At 42.0% G+C, this 14,549-nt stretch overlaps 1 protein-coding gene across 9 annotated transcripts in view; it reads left to right on the top strand.

The window, feature by feature from the left end:
* Positions 1–3,271: 3,271 nt before the first annotated feature.
* The window catches only part of NEO1 (neogenin 1), a 139,122-nt gene continuing 127,844 nt past the window's right edge, over positions 3,272–14,549 (top strand). For 6 of the 9 annotated variants that reach the window (XM_063449368.1, XM_063449362.1, XM_063449361.1 and 3 more), the window contains exon 1: positions 3,272–3,556. In XM_063449368.1, coding sequence (XP_063305438.1) covers positions 3,451–3,556 — 106 coding nt within the window. In that variant the 5' untranslated portion in view covers positions 3,272–3,450. The remainder of the gene's footprint in view (positions 3,557–14,549) is intronic. The other 3 variants (XM_063449367.1, XM_063449366.1, XM_063449364.1) reach the window with 1 other exon arrangement.

The raw sequence follows: 14,549 nt of genomic DNA, 5'->3' as shown, positions 1-14,549 counted from the left end.
TTAACAGTGTGTCTTGAAAGCAAACCTGTGGCTTGGGGGGCATTCCCTTAATGAAATGAAGGCAATCATTTCTCATGAAGAGCCAAGGCTATGCTTGAATAAAATCCTCCCTTTACTGCTGGGCATGTAAATACAGTCACAATTCACATAAATTGTAGATGTTTTTAAATGCACGGCAATAAAGGGAGGATTTTTTTTTCAATAGCGATGGCTATTCAGGAAAAATGATTGCCTGATGATTTCGCACGAGCTGGTGCGGAAAAAGAACATCCCAATCAGTTCTGAAGCATTGTATGGGACTCAAGCATTATGTTACAATGTCGCAATAGCAATATTGTGTCCATAACCATCTTTGGAAGATATGAGTAAGTGGCGTCTATGGGTACAGACCGAGGCTTCCTATTCTTTAAAGGGGAAATCTAACATAGGAAACATGTATTTCTAACAATAGCATTTCATCATGCCAGTTTTAGAATTACAGGTCTTACTGGAAGAGTTTTGCCTTCAATGCCATACTGAGCCAGTTTCACCATGTCCACCACTTCGCCCCAGGCTGAGGTCATCATTACTGATCATCTCGGCCAATCCAATGTTTCTTCGTAAAGAAGCATTAGGGATCCCACTGTCCGTGTGCACGAATTGCAGGAACCACCTCTAGTGGCTGTTTGATTGACAGCCACTAGAGGCATCCTTAGGGACACATGTACACACAGACAGTATTTACTAATTAGAGACTGCGGAAGAGGCTATTTACACCAAAATCACTACATTAAGCTGTAGTGGTTCTGGTGCTTAGTTTGTCGCTGTAAGTGTAGTACGCTGAATTTAGCAGCCAGGTAGGAAAAATAAGAGTGAAATCTACTCAATAACGGTTTATTTCTTCATCCTGGCATGTTAAGACCTGCATCACCATTCAAGCATAAGATATGAAGGAGAGGTTTATGAAAGATGCATCAAGACTAGCCATGGATCTTATTGCATGTGTGCTGAGAGATGCAGCTGAGAGAGCAAGAGTCACAAGGCAGCTAGAAACACACTCATATTCTGCTTTTATCTTTTTCCAAAAAAAAACCCCAAACTAAATGTGTTGTTTAGAGAATCTTCTGCAAAAAGGTCTCTATGTGTTGTGATATATTCTGATGGAATCTTTGTAAAGCAAAGCACCATCTTGTTTGTTTATGACTCAAGGGCTGTTTCAAGAAAGACAAAATGGTACAGGTGGAACTATGCTTCATTCCATTCCATTTCATTTCAGGAGTAGTTGGCAATGATTGGCTGTGAGAGCATCAGCCAGTCACTGTCTCAATCCCTGTAATGAACGGGTATGACTGAAGGCATAAGCACACTTGTAAGTATTGGCTTTCTTAGCACATAATCTTTGATCTTTAATTTTTCAGATATAAGTGATATGCTTCTCCAGGACCCAAGAAACAACTCTTTAAGATGGTGGCTGGGCTGGATTAGGACATCCTTTGAGGAGCCCTCTTATGATGCCATCAATAACTTCCCTCTCTTCGGGTTAGAACGGCAAGACTCCAGCAACCAAGAACGACATTAAAGCCCTCTTAAAAGACATCTGCTCTGTTTTTTTGTCAAGCTTGAGAAAGACCATGCAGGTCGAAACGTTGTGAGTGGCAGTGGGTTCAATAAATTTGCCTTTTTGTATCCTGGAGTGCCTGGACCGTTTTCTATTTTTACCTTATCAAGTGTTTGGTTCCTGGTACTGGGACTGGCCTGGTTGCACCCAGATACATATTACTGGGGATTGAGTGCATTTCCACACCCTTGTACTGGTCCTCCTCAAGGATCGTCACACTTGTAGAGGAACTGAGGAGCATGCACAGCGAGTGTCATGCGTGCATTAGAGCTTACCCATAGGAAAGTATTGATCAATGCTTTCCTATGGGGATTTTAAAGACACTGCACATCCTGATGCAAAGACACTAGAGGTTGTCTAAACCCTGCAATGAAAACATAACTGTGTCTCTGAAACTGTAATGTGATCACTTGTAGCATTAAGGGGACATGGTCGCTTCACCCATCTTCAATGAGATGAAGTGGTCTGAGTGCCTATAGTGTCCCTTTTAACAGACGAGCGCTGACTAGCGTTGTACTGGAGAATGCTACCAAAGCAGTACTTATTTCAGATACTTAGCAATTCTGATTGGAAGCGAACCTGTAAAGGAAAAATTACTTTGCCTAAATCAGCTTCAAATGCTTTGAATACCTCATATATCATAGGGATACATGATGTATTGAATGCAAAATAATGAGATCTACCCACCATACCGTGTCATTTTCTCATCTTTGTGAGTGTTACTCTTCACTTAAAACCCACCTCCGGTTCGCCCTTGCTCCTCCATAGACTTCTAAGATTTGCCCTGCATAGGAACACTGCCCCACAGAGGGCAAATCTTCTCCATGACGATGGCACACTGACCTCGTTGCCAGTGTCTGAACGGAATGATGTCATTTACTGTGTTCCTATACTCCCGAGTCCGTGATAGTGCCGGCTAGGGAGCTGCCTGTGGGTGGCCTCTCCTGCTCTCATTGAGCAATTACTTCTTCTTCCAAAGAATTGATTGAAAGGCGGGAGACAAACCGATCTGAATAGGTTTCCCTCCCCAAACTATACAGTTGCTAGAACAACGTAGAGACAAAATGTGCATAAGTACAAAGTACCGGTACAGGTGTCCTTTAAATTCACAGCTATTTTTTTTTTTTTTTTATAAAACGTAAAACGTTAAACTTATACCTTTAGATTGTAAGCTCACGGGCCCTCTACCTTTTGTATTGGTCTGTTTATACTGTACCAAATTGTACAGCGCTGCGGAATATGTTGTCGCTTTATAAATGCCGGTAATAAAATAAAATGAATTTAAAACTCCCGACCATATTGACCCTAACGTAAGACAGCCCGCTACGTGCCCAGTTTGGCTGTTTTGGCTTTGAACTTAATATTCGCTTTGATTTCCCCACAATTTACGCTTTACAGAATAAACCCATGAATTATTAGTATTAATAATAATAAATATCCTCTAATTGCATGGATGGCTGGGATCAGGTACATAAAGGGTTACTGGCAGGGGGGCGGGGCCAGCGCGGTGTAGTTGTGCATCACGTGACTCTTGGAACACGGCCGTAGTACGAGCCTGGAAGAGGGAGGTGATGAGGAGGAGAAAAAAAAAAAATCAGAGCACTGGACAGGTGCGCGCGCACGCTAGGTGGGAGAGGGCGGTCCTTGCAGGCGCGCTCCCGCCGCTGTGTGTGTGTGTGTGATGCGGCTGCGGGAGCGCGGGCGGCGGGAGCGCGCAGTGTGCTCGGAGATCGGTAGTCCGCGCTCTGCGGTCGGTGTGCAGGGAGCTCGCTGTGTGTAGGAGCTCGGGGCCGTGTCTGTCTGTCTGTCCCCCGCGGGATGCCGGGAAGCCGGGCTCGGTGAGAAGGCGCGGGATGTCGGCTCGGTGCCCCCCGGGGTCGGTAGTCCGGGGGCTGCTTGCCGTCTCCATCATCCTGGGGATCGGGAGAGAGCCGGCCGGAGCCGCCAGAGCCGCAGCAGGTGAGGGGCCGGACTGGCAACAGGAAGGGCCACACTGGGCATGGGAGAGGGGGCCACACTGGTCATGGGAGAGGGGGCCACACTGGTCATGGGAGAGGGGGCCACACTGGTCATGGGAGAGGGGGCCACACTGGGCATGGGAGAGGGGGCCACAGTGGGCATGGGAGAGGGGCCGGCCTGGGCATGGGAGAGGGGCCACACTGGACAGGGCATGGGAGAAGGGGCCACACTGGACAGGGCATGGGAGAAGGGGCCACACTGGACAGGGCATGGGAGAAGGGGCCACACTGGACAGGGCATGGGAGAGAGGGGCCACACTGGCCAGGGCATGGGAGAAAGGGGCCACACTGGCCAGGGCATGGGAGAAAGGGGCCACACTGGGCAGGGCATGGGAGAGAGGGGCCACACTGGGCAGGGCATGGGAGAGAGGGGCCACACTGGGCAGGGCATGGGAGAGAGGGGCCACACTGGACAGGGCATGGGAGAGAGGGGCCACACTGGACAGGGCATGGGAGAAGGGGGCCACACTGGACAGGGCATGGGAGAAGGGGGCCACACTGGACAGGGCATGGGAGAGAGGGGCCACACTGGGCAGGGCATGGGAGAGAAGGGGCCACACTGGGCAGGGCATGGGAGAGAAGGGGCCACACTGGGCAGGGCATGGGAGAGAAGGGGCCACACTGGGCAGGGCATGGGAGAGAAGGGGCCACACTGGACAGGGCATGGGAGAGAAGGGGCCACACTGGACAGGGCATGGGAGAGAAGGGGCCACACTGGACAGGGCATGGGAGAGAAGGGGCCACACTGGACAGGGCATGGGAGAGAAGGGGCCACACTGGACAGGGCATGGGAGAGAAGGGGCCACACTGGACAGGGCATGGGAGAGAAGGGGCCACACTGGACAGGGCATGGGAGAGAAGGGGCCACACTGGACAGGGCATGGGAGAGAAGGGGCCACACTGGACAGGGCATGGGAGAGAAGGGGCCACACTGGACAGGGCATGGGAGAGAAGGGGCCACACTGGACAGGGCATGGGGAGAAATGAGTGCAGTGATTACTCAGATACTGACTGGGCGAAGGGGGGTGTGAGTGATTAGATGCTGAGGGAGAGAAGGGACAGTGAGTGTACATTCAGATACCGAGTGGGAGCAGAGACCGTGAGTACACGCTCAGATATTGACTGGAAGGAGCAGTGAGTGATGATTGCTCAGGGCAGATAGTGGGAGAAGGGGCAGTGAGTGAAGAATACTCAGGGCATTTACTGAGAAAATAGGCAGTGAATGAACAGAGCACTGACTGGGAGAAGGGTTCGTGAATACTAGTAACTACTCCGAGCCCCCTGGAGAAGGGTTAGTGAATGCTCAGGGCATTGACTGGGAAAATGGGCAGTGAATGTGAGTGACTGCTTAGGACAGTGACTGGGGTGGAAGGAATGGGAGAAGGTGCAGTGAGTGCTCAGGGCATTGACTGGTATGGAAGGGATGGGCACTAAGTGCTCAGGACAGTGACTGGGATGGAAGGAATGGGCACTAAGGGCCCAGGACAGTGATTGGAATGGAAGGAATGGGCACTAAGGGCTCAGGACAGTGACTGAGATGGAAGGAATGGGTAGTGAGTTCTCAGAACATTGACTGGGATGGATGAAATGGTAGACAGGTCAGTGAGTGTGAGTGCTCAGGACAGTGACTGGGATGGATGAAATTGTAGAAGGGGCAATAAGTGTGAGTGCTCAGGAAAGTGACTGGGATGGAAGAATGAGGAGAAGGGTCAGTATGGAATACAGTAGGATATGACCCAACATGTGGGCTAGAGGATCAGCCTGGGAAACGTATAACACAAAACATATGGAATTATATGCCTTTGTCCTGGTTAATGTTGGGCAGTATTATTTTAATTGCGGTGTTATTTTTGGTTACTTGTATAGCTAGAGCAATGTTTTTGGTCTGTAGCCTGTTAGTGATGGAGGTGACGGGTATCATATTATACATTTGGACCACTCTGCTTTGTGACCCGGCCTGGGCCGCCTCCTTTCGGTTTATTGAATCAATGCATGTTTATCTGGTCAGATTGAAGACACTTTACTATAACTTCCTGCAAATTAACAGGTGCTAATTGCATCCGTGTTTTGGGGTATAATCATATTCAATAACATGTTAAATGACCAGTTTGGATTTAATTTGCTTTAGGCAGCAATCTTTGTATCTAAGAGGTGGTCATTGCCCTTAGGATGATTTCTGTAATCAAATTGAAATTGCCCTGTTCTGATGTATTTTTTATTTTTCTTCTCGCAATCTTCAGACATGTCCTCCTGGATGCAGGTTTTCTGGGGGACTTAAAAATGACTTTTGTAACTTGTTGTTTATAATATCTGACATGCTGCCTGGGCGGATTGGTGGTCAGGAAGGCACTGCAACTATTAAGATGTTCTTCTATACATCCTTTTACATTACAACTCGGCTTTATGCTGTTACTGTCTTTTCTCTATTCTGAAGCAAATGTACAACACATTCCAGAATCCAGAATATACAATTTCTCAAGTACAGTGCATTTCAAGAGCACAGTCTTGAGAATAGTGCAATCTAAGATTATAGAAGTTGTAATTTGAAAGCCTATTTATCCTTATAGATTGGATTTATACAGCACTGCAAACCGATTGTATATGTGTAAATATAGTTAAACACACATGTATGTTCTGCATGGCCATATGGTCTTTGGGTTTGCTATATACTATTGAATAATATTGAAACGTCTATCTTGCACCTGAATCAAAATGTTCGATTGCATTTTTTATTTGATGTTAAATAGCAAAGGAAGCACAAACTCAAATATATATTAACTTGATGGTTTAGACTAGAGTATTATTTTTATTTGTAATGCAGAACTAAATTGCGGCATAATATGCATTTAACTGTGGATTTACATTGTTTTAAACACAGCTTTCAGTTCCTTTTTGTACGTTTTATTTCAAGGAAGGGACAGTATTTGTCTCCATTACATTTCGTCATTCAGATGGCAACTGATTTAAAGCACTGATGTGTAAATATATTACTAAAGTACATATTTAATATTTAATGTAAAATTCACATATTTGTGCAGGAACACTTCCCTGTTTGCTGGGTAGCAGCTCGGAATACTGATTAGATTGTCCGCACATACCTTTTTATTTAATCCTAGGAATTCTATTAACACAGTGTTTAATTCCTTTACCTATGTTACTCTGCTTAGTGTTTGAAAACAAAGGCAAACTGTTATTTAGACCTCTCTCCCCTAAGACAGATGACTATCTGTTTGGTAATTGAATTCCACAATGTTATAAGGAGGGCTGAGAGTAATAGACAATGTGGATGACAGAAACGCAGTGTTGACAGCGGATTTATTCTCATTTCGGCGGTTTATTAAGCAGGACGTGTAATGGTAGCAAACAGGCGTGTGTGTGTATGAGATGTTTTGCTGAATTGTTTGTTTCTGCTGCTATCCTGCAGTGATAGAACTGGATCTCATAGACCCATACTTCCTTTGTTCCTTCTTGAGGGACATAATTGCCTTGTTGTTCTTTGTACTGTAAAAGACAGTAGTGAGTGTAATCAGTCACCAGGTCCAAACACTGCATAGGTTTTAGATATACACATGTCTGAGCACAGTTAACTGTCTTAGTCATGATTATCGACCCATTTGTGTTCTGAGTTTGGCATTTTGTTAGACCTGCAGTGTTACAGACACAGAGTAATAATTTTGCTTACTACCTGCAGTGCTTATAGGCATCAGTTCTTTATCTTAATCACCTATGTAATTGGTTTTATCCATTTTGCCCTGATATCAATGCATCTTTCACGGTGCAGATGTCAAGTTGTTCCGATCCCTGTTGTGTTTTACTCTACTGGCCTAAGCCTCTCTCTGTATGTTGCTGGTGTGTGACTGTGTAAATTGACGTATTTCACATGATTATTTCCCTATTCACCAATTGCTTCTCGCAGTCTGTGTCTGCATATTTCTCCTTGCACAGCAATGCATGACGTCACTGTGTAGGTATGTGGTGTGCTTCCCTGGGTGCCATCATGCTGGGTAATGATTACTTCAGACCATAATAGATAACATGCTAATTGCCCTTATCCACTGAGGTCACATATGTTGAGATTCACCTATTATCTGTAGCAGACATTGTGCTAGCAGTTTTTATTCTTCTTTAGACTGTGACATCCCTGGTGCGATCTACCTGTGTCCGATTTTTCATTCTTAGAAATGAAGTGTTACCATGGAAACCATGCATGTTTAACATTATTTTTTCCCCCGCTTACTGATTTGGGAGTTACCTTAATGTACATCTGTAGTGTGTAATATCCGTGGTACTGAGCTTTTAAAGATTACTGCATGTGTGCTTTAAACCAAGGGTGGCCAAAGAGATTACCCATCTTTTCAAACTTACAATTCCATCGGATGCTTAACACAACCGCAGCCTTAACTTAAAGTATTTGTGGACGAAGAACTGTAAACGTAAAGTAATTTCATAAATCCAGCAATGTTTCTGGTTCATAGACTGTTGAGGTCAATTTGTCAATACTTCCATTGTACAGCGCTACATAATTTGTTGGCACTATATAAATAATAATACTCATGTGCCTTCTATATGCTGATACCAACAATATATTTGCAAAATATAAATATATTATTTCCGTTTGTTTAAATAAACACACTTTCCTGGCCATTGAGAGTATCTTTGTACTTGCCCATGTTAAAATGGAATGTTAATCATGAGGGGATTCCATGTAGAATGTTTGTGGCATGAATTTTCTCAGTCTGAACGTCCGGTGTGTGTTTTACACAAAACGCTTCTCAGAGCGTCTTCTTGTGTGATTTGCAATTTAACTTGGGAGACTGGGCCTGGATAGCAGTGTAGGTATGGGTGTGATTTGTGTGTTTGGCGAATCTCTTGTGCTATTTGAAAGCAAGAAAATTAATGCTCACACTCCACCCCTTAACACTAAAACATGGCCTTTAACTGTTTAACTGCCAAGGAGGTACGAAATAAGGAAGGCTACGGTTGGTCTCGTTCCCAAGCCTTAATGTGAGATGTGTTAATATCTGCGTGAAACATTGTTACCGTGAGGTGGATGTAAGCCTCTTGGTTAGAGCTACTAGAGACATAAACTGCTGCCTTTTTGGCCCAATGCTGCTGACTGCATTTAGGTGCAATTAGTTGACATATGATTGCGTCTATAAGTGACTGTAAATACGCCCACCCTTTTATTGTGTAAGTGATTGTTCTGTGGCAGTATTATCGCTGTGTCTGGCTCATTAAGTCTCTGTAGTTGTTGTCATCGGGAGGCGTATTCCTTTCCCCTCTGCCATTGCTGGTTTAGCTGTGCACATGGAAAAAAAGCTGTTTATTTTACAGATGCTTGGAATGGCTAATGAATTTTTATGTGACCTTTTAAAAACATGATGGGGCTCTCTTCTCCGTGAGTTATAGATTTGTTCCTATCCAAATCAACCAGTACCCCCTCTCCCCCCCTCCCGCCCCCACCCAAGGTTTCAAGTTTAAAATCTGCTTAATGGAAAAAATGTTTTTAAATGTGAAAAAGTAGTATGGGTATTGTCTTGACACAACAGTGTGTATTTAAACTACTGCAGAGACCTTTAAGTTATTACAACTCATACATTTTTGAGAGGTTTTATGTTTGCAGTGCGCCTTACTGTCTTCCCATTTAGTTTTTTTTTGATGAATACACTTGGCAGGTAAAAAATGTTTTTAAAAACCATTTAAATGCAGAATCGGATGCTTAGAATTGAAGTATGGTATGTCTTGTTTTTGTTTGGTTTTCTAAACCCTTTTGAAAAAGTTATGTGTATATCATACACCCACATTCCAAAAACTATAATAATTATTGCTTCTATAGATGTATTGCATTTGGGGTTAGATTTACATCTGCATATTCAGCTCTGTGAGATTTAGAACACAATGGCTACTATTTGTGTGCAACCTGTGTTTTGTATCTTACAGTTTTTTGGGTTACTAATTTAAACACACATGATGGATGTATGCATGCAATGCCATAAGTGAATACAATGTTTGTTCTATTGTTGCAAGTTATTCTTGCATTTGTTTTAGGAAAAAAAAAATAACAATTATCCAATCTATGTCCTTTAAAGTATGGAAAATTATAATTTCCAATTAATGCATTTATTTGTCAGATCATTCATGTAATATTAGGCTGGTGCTTCACGATGTAGGTTATCTGTCCTATGGTGTTTTATACCCCACCTCTAGACTGTAAGCTCGTTTGAGCTCTTCAACATATCGTTCCTGTAAGTTTTTTTGGTTTTTTTTGTAATTGTAATTGTCTTATTTCTTGTTATATCTCCCCCTCTTTTAATATATTAAGGCACTACGGAATTTGTTGGCATTATATAAATGCCGATAATAAGTTTATCTATAATTTTAAACATGTAATTCGTGTTAATGACTATCTCTCATCTACCTTGACATGGTCATAGGGAGGACTGGGGATGCTCGTCTACTTGATTGTGACAGATAAAAAATATAAAATCACACAGACTATTTATTTAAACATTCTGCCTTTTTTGAATACATAAAAATGGGTGAACAGTTTTCCCTTCTTGACTAAAAACTTCTGGCAGGTAAACTTTAGTAATAATTTGACAGATCTTGGTGTGTTTACTTTTCATACTAACTCCAAACTGGACTTCAAGTTAGCCTCTTAAAGGGACACTCCAGACCACTAGAGCTCTTCAGCTAGCTCACGTGCTTTGTGTGAAGAGTCTGCCCTCTGTGGAACTAAAATCATCAGGCAGCAATTGCCCAAAGCACCTTCCTTGCAAAGACTTGTCATTAAGCTGTATTGGGATGTCTGTGATTGGACAGCTACAGAAATTCTGGGCGGGATTATTAGAGGTGGGCTTGCAAAGGCGGCAGACAAAAGAACTGCAGCTTTCGAAAGCTATTTAGATATACCCCCAATGGAAAACGCATAACTAAATGCATGCATGTATTATTTGAGTGTATTCAAACACAGGGGATTACGCTTGTCATTACCAAGGCTGTCAGGTGGTATGTGGATATAAGTGATTGGGGAAAGGGGGTATATATACTTCTGTATAAAATGTTGAATGTTCATGCATTGAACAAGGGATTTTACATTAAGTGCTAATGCTTTCTAATTGTGTTGTGCATTGCAATAGTGGCTCCTTCAAGACACCACTTGCATCTTTTGTTTAATTGATTCAATGCTGCCATCATTTTTTTTTTTATTCTTTATTTTTGTTGTGCAGGTAGGTACATTGCAAGAATAAACAACACAACAGCGTACACGTTGTATGCAGGTTAAACAGTGGTATGAGTATGTGCACAATTTTTTGTGGTATTTGAACAGGCTTAGCATGAGTTTTCATAATATATTGCAGTACACATTTCAAGTTTAAAAATGAAATACACGAGGGTTATGCAAGGTACCGTAAGTCTAGCTAGAGTGAATAGCGGATAAGGTTAACCTTGAGCTCTGGAAACAGAGCATCCTATGTGTTTTGCTTTCTATGGTTTTTAAACGTGATGTATGGAATGCTGCCGTTATTTAAACATGCAGAACATGTTTAATTCTGAATACATGGTCTGACCGACACTGTGTAATTTCGGGTCTACATATATATTTTGGACTGCCCAAGATTAGCGGGCGTTATACTCTAGGGCAGAGGCTGCTTGCTTGGGAGTTTAGCTCCCATGAATTTCGAGCAGACCTGGACATGTATGTGTATCTGTTTTGCCCCCCCATGAAATTAAAATCTAAAATAAAATCATATGATTTGAAAATACATGATTCTGAATTATGTTTTAAGGAAAAATGCCATTTTCTGCTCTGGAGACATTCATAAAGCTCTCAAACTATTATCTTGCGGTTTATCGTAATGTCTCTTCTTAACTTCTTGATGTATTCCCCCTCTCCCTCTCCTCCCTGCCTCCTCCCCATAAGAAATAGTTCACCATCATGAACCATTCCATATTTATTTAGCCGGTGCAATGACCGCGTTAATATGAAAAATGACTGTAGGAAGGCGGTATCTAATCGTGGACCATGAGATTAAGCATGAAGTTTTTAATATGATTGCAGCACTCATAGGATTTGTGATCACCCATCTAGGGAGACATTTGTCAAATCCTCTAGGTCTCTTGGTTTAATTTAAATACTTGTCTCACTTCAGATTGCCTATTCTTTGGGATTCTAGCAGTTTGGGGATTTCCTTGACCAGCCACTTAAACAATTGTTAATTTTTTAACTCCAAAACTTAAATGTATTCTAAATAGTCTCCAAGACTGATTTAACACGATTTTCATGTTCAAGAGATGATTCAGTAAATATATGCAAAAACATTTATTTATATATATATATATATATATATATATATATATATATATATATATATATATATATATATATATAGGTAAACTGTATAAAATAAACTCTCCATTTAGGTTCCTGCATTTGCTACAAATCCCAGGATTTTCACCTTCTTGAATTGAGCTTTATGTCGAGACTAGAAAGTAGCCGACACCTGTCAACAAATCTTAGCCATCCTATCATTTTCAACGAGAATTGCAGAGCTTATCCCATGAGCCCCCTGCTCAAAATGGAATTATAGTACATGTAGTTCAGAACTTAAAAGTTCCATTTATCTGCAAAAAGTCAAATGCGTCTACTGCCCAATCTGATGACTTCCACCCCTGCATCTGACTTAGCAAGTCTCCCTTCATGGGTTCGTGTTTGTGGATATAGCACCAGCTGTGAATGAGGGGTTTTGAGAGTTGGAGATGGGGATTTGCATTATTTACAAGCACGTGCCCCATATGAGCGTGTGTACATCCTGTGATGCATTGAGTGGGCAGGATACATGCTGAAAATATTTGCAGATGCTGTAGTTACCAGCTATAAGGGAAATAGTGACTTGAGCATAAGTCGTTGTTTAAAAAAAAAAAAAAAGAGATCTATCTTCTCACTTGCAGTTTTTTTTTTTTTTTTTACTTTGATCCATCTCATAAGTCCTATTCCGTCCAAGACAGGAAGTGTCTGAGATCTCATAGCCAATCCCTGATCTTTAGTTAAGCCTTTTAGATATCAAGAGGCTCACGTGCATATGTAATACAGCCAGAAACAATATTCCATTCACAAGTCCTATCCATTTTTATCAACAGAAGTAGACACTACTTTAACATCTAATGGGAAAACCACTGCAGGGGGGTAAAAACAATAACTAAATCTTGATTCTTGCATAGAAATTTAACGTACAGTGTGTAATGAATTATATTGAGAGACTTCTTTCTTGTTTGTCCAGAGGAGTAAAACTAATTTGAATTAATGTAATTAAAACAGTCTGTTACAGACAATTGATACACACAGTTTAAAATATGTATTGTATTTGATTTGTATATTCTGGTTCTACATGGTTTTGCCAGGATAGTGCCACTCTACAAATCAGAAAAGCAGGATTTTGCAGACAAAATAGGTATTTACTAAAGTGAGAGTTGTTGGAATTTAAGATAAAAAAAAATCCAAACAGGAAACCTTCTCCAAGTCTTCCAGATCGGCTACTTTGACCATAAATTTGCTATTCCGTTTGAATCTCCAACAATTTTTACGTTGGCACATAACCCTCTTTTGGTACTCATGATGTACTTGTTAGTTTTGTCAACTTGATATGGCAAAGATACTTGTCCATGCCGCTGTCATCTCTCGCCTTGACTACTGTAATCCGCTTCTCAGTGGTCTTATGTGTTCCCAACTTGCCCCTTTACGATCTATAATGAATGTGGTGGCGAGGCTCCTCTTCCTGTCCGGCCACGCCTTTCCCCCCTTTCTCAGTCCCTACATTGGCTTCCCGTCAGATATAGGACTTAATTTAAGATACTGACACTTGCTTACAAATCTATACACAATTTTGCTACGACCTACTTATCCTCACTAATACACAAATATATCCCATCTAGGCCCCTACGCTCTGCTGGAGACCTACGTCTAACCTCCGTTTCTTACTCCTACCTCTGATGCTTGCCTTAAAGACTTCTCTAGGGCTGCACCGTTCCTATGGAATGCTCTTCCCCTCTCTTAGACTTTCACCAAGTCTCCACTCCTTCAAAAAATCTTTGAGAACGTACTTCTTTAGGAAAGCATATCAATTAAACTGTGAACAGCTTTCCCTCCCCGCACCCTGATTCCTCTCCTGAAACTGTCATCAAAACAAAACACCATCCTAGCAACCTACTTTTCTCCCCTACCCTTACCTTCTGTGTCACATTACCCCACTCCCTCTAGCATGTAAGCTCATTGAGCGGGCCCTCAATCCCTCTGTTCCTGTGTGTCCAACTCGTCTGGTTACAAATACGTGTCTGTTAGTCCACCCATTGTACAGCGCTACGGAACTTGACGCTTTATAATTAATAATAACTACACTTTCATATTTTTTTTATCATATTTCCACTTCAAAACTTTGTATCTCTTTCCATTGGGCGATAACATCGGTCAGAGGTGGTCAGTCAATAGAAATTGATACTTGTGAAATATTCTGCACATCACACAAAACTAGTGAATATTGATAACCATTTGTAGTGATTTGTAATAGTTTTTGCTATAACTATTAAAAAGGATTGTTTGTTTGAAAGAATGTTCTGAATATATGACTCAGTCCTTGGGGGCCAGAGCCAAACTGAGTTTCCAGTGTAAACTATGCAGTACCTTATCAAGAGAAGTATGGGTGAAAATGGCTAATGAACAGAACCCGAACACTAATACTTAGAGCATGGTGAATTTATTGAGTAATTGCCACAGATATTCTTTGTGTTTTACACAAATATTTATTTCATCCCAAGAGAATCCCAAGGTAAAAAAAAGGTTTTTGTAGGAAGCCAATGGATGCTGGAATAATATAAAATGTTCTTTTTATGTTGTGTTCTCCTAGTGATCGGCTCAGATCATATTGGTTAATGGCGTG

The sequence above is a fragment of the Pelobates fuscus genome, chromosome 3 (assembly GCF_036172605.1).
Source record: "Pelobates fuscus isolate aPelFus1 chromosome 3, aPelFus1.pri, whole genome shotgun sequence".
Taxonomy (NCBI): domain Eukaryota; kingdom Metazoa; phylum Chordata; class Amphibia; order Anura; family Pelobatidae; genus Pelobates; species Pelobates fuscus.
The sequence above is the reverse complement of the archived record's forward strand: the minus strand, read 5'-3'. Positions and strand labels throughout refer to the sequence as shown.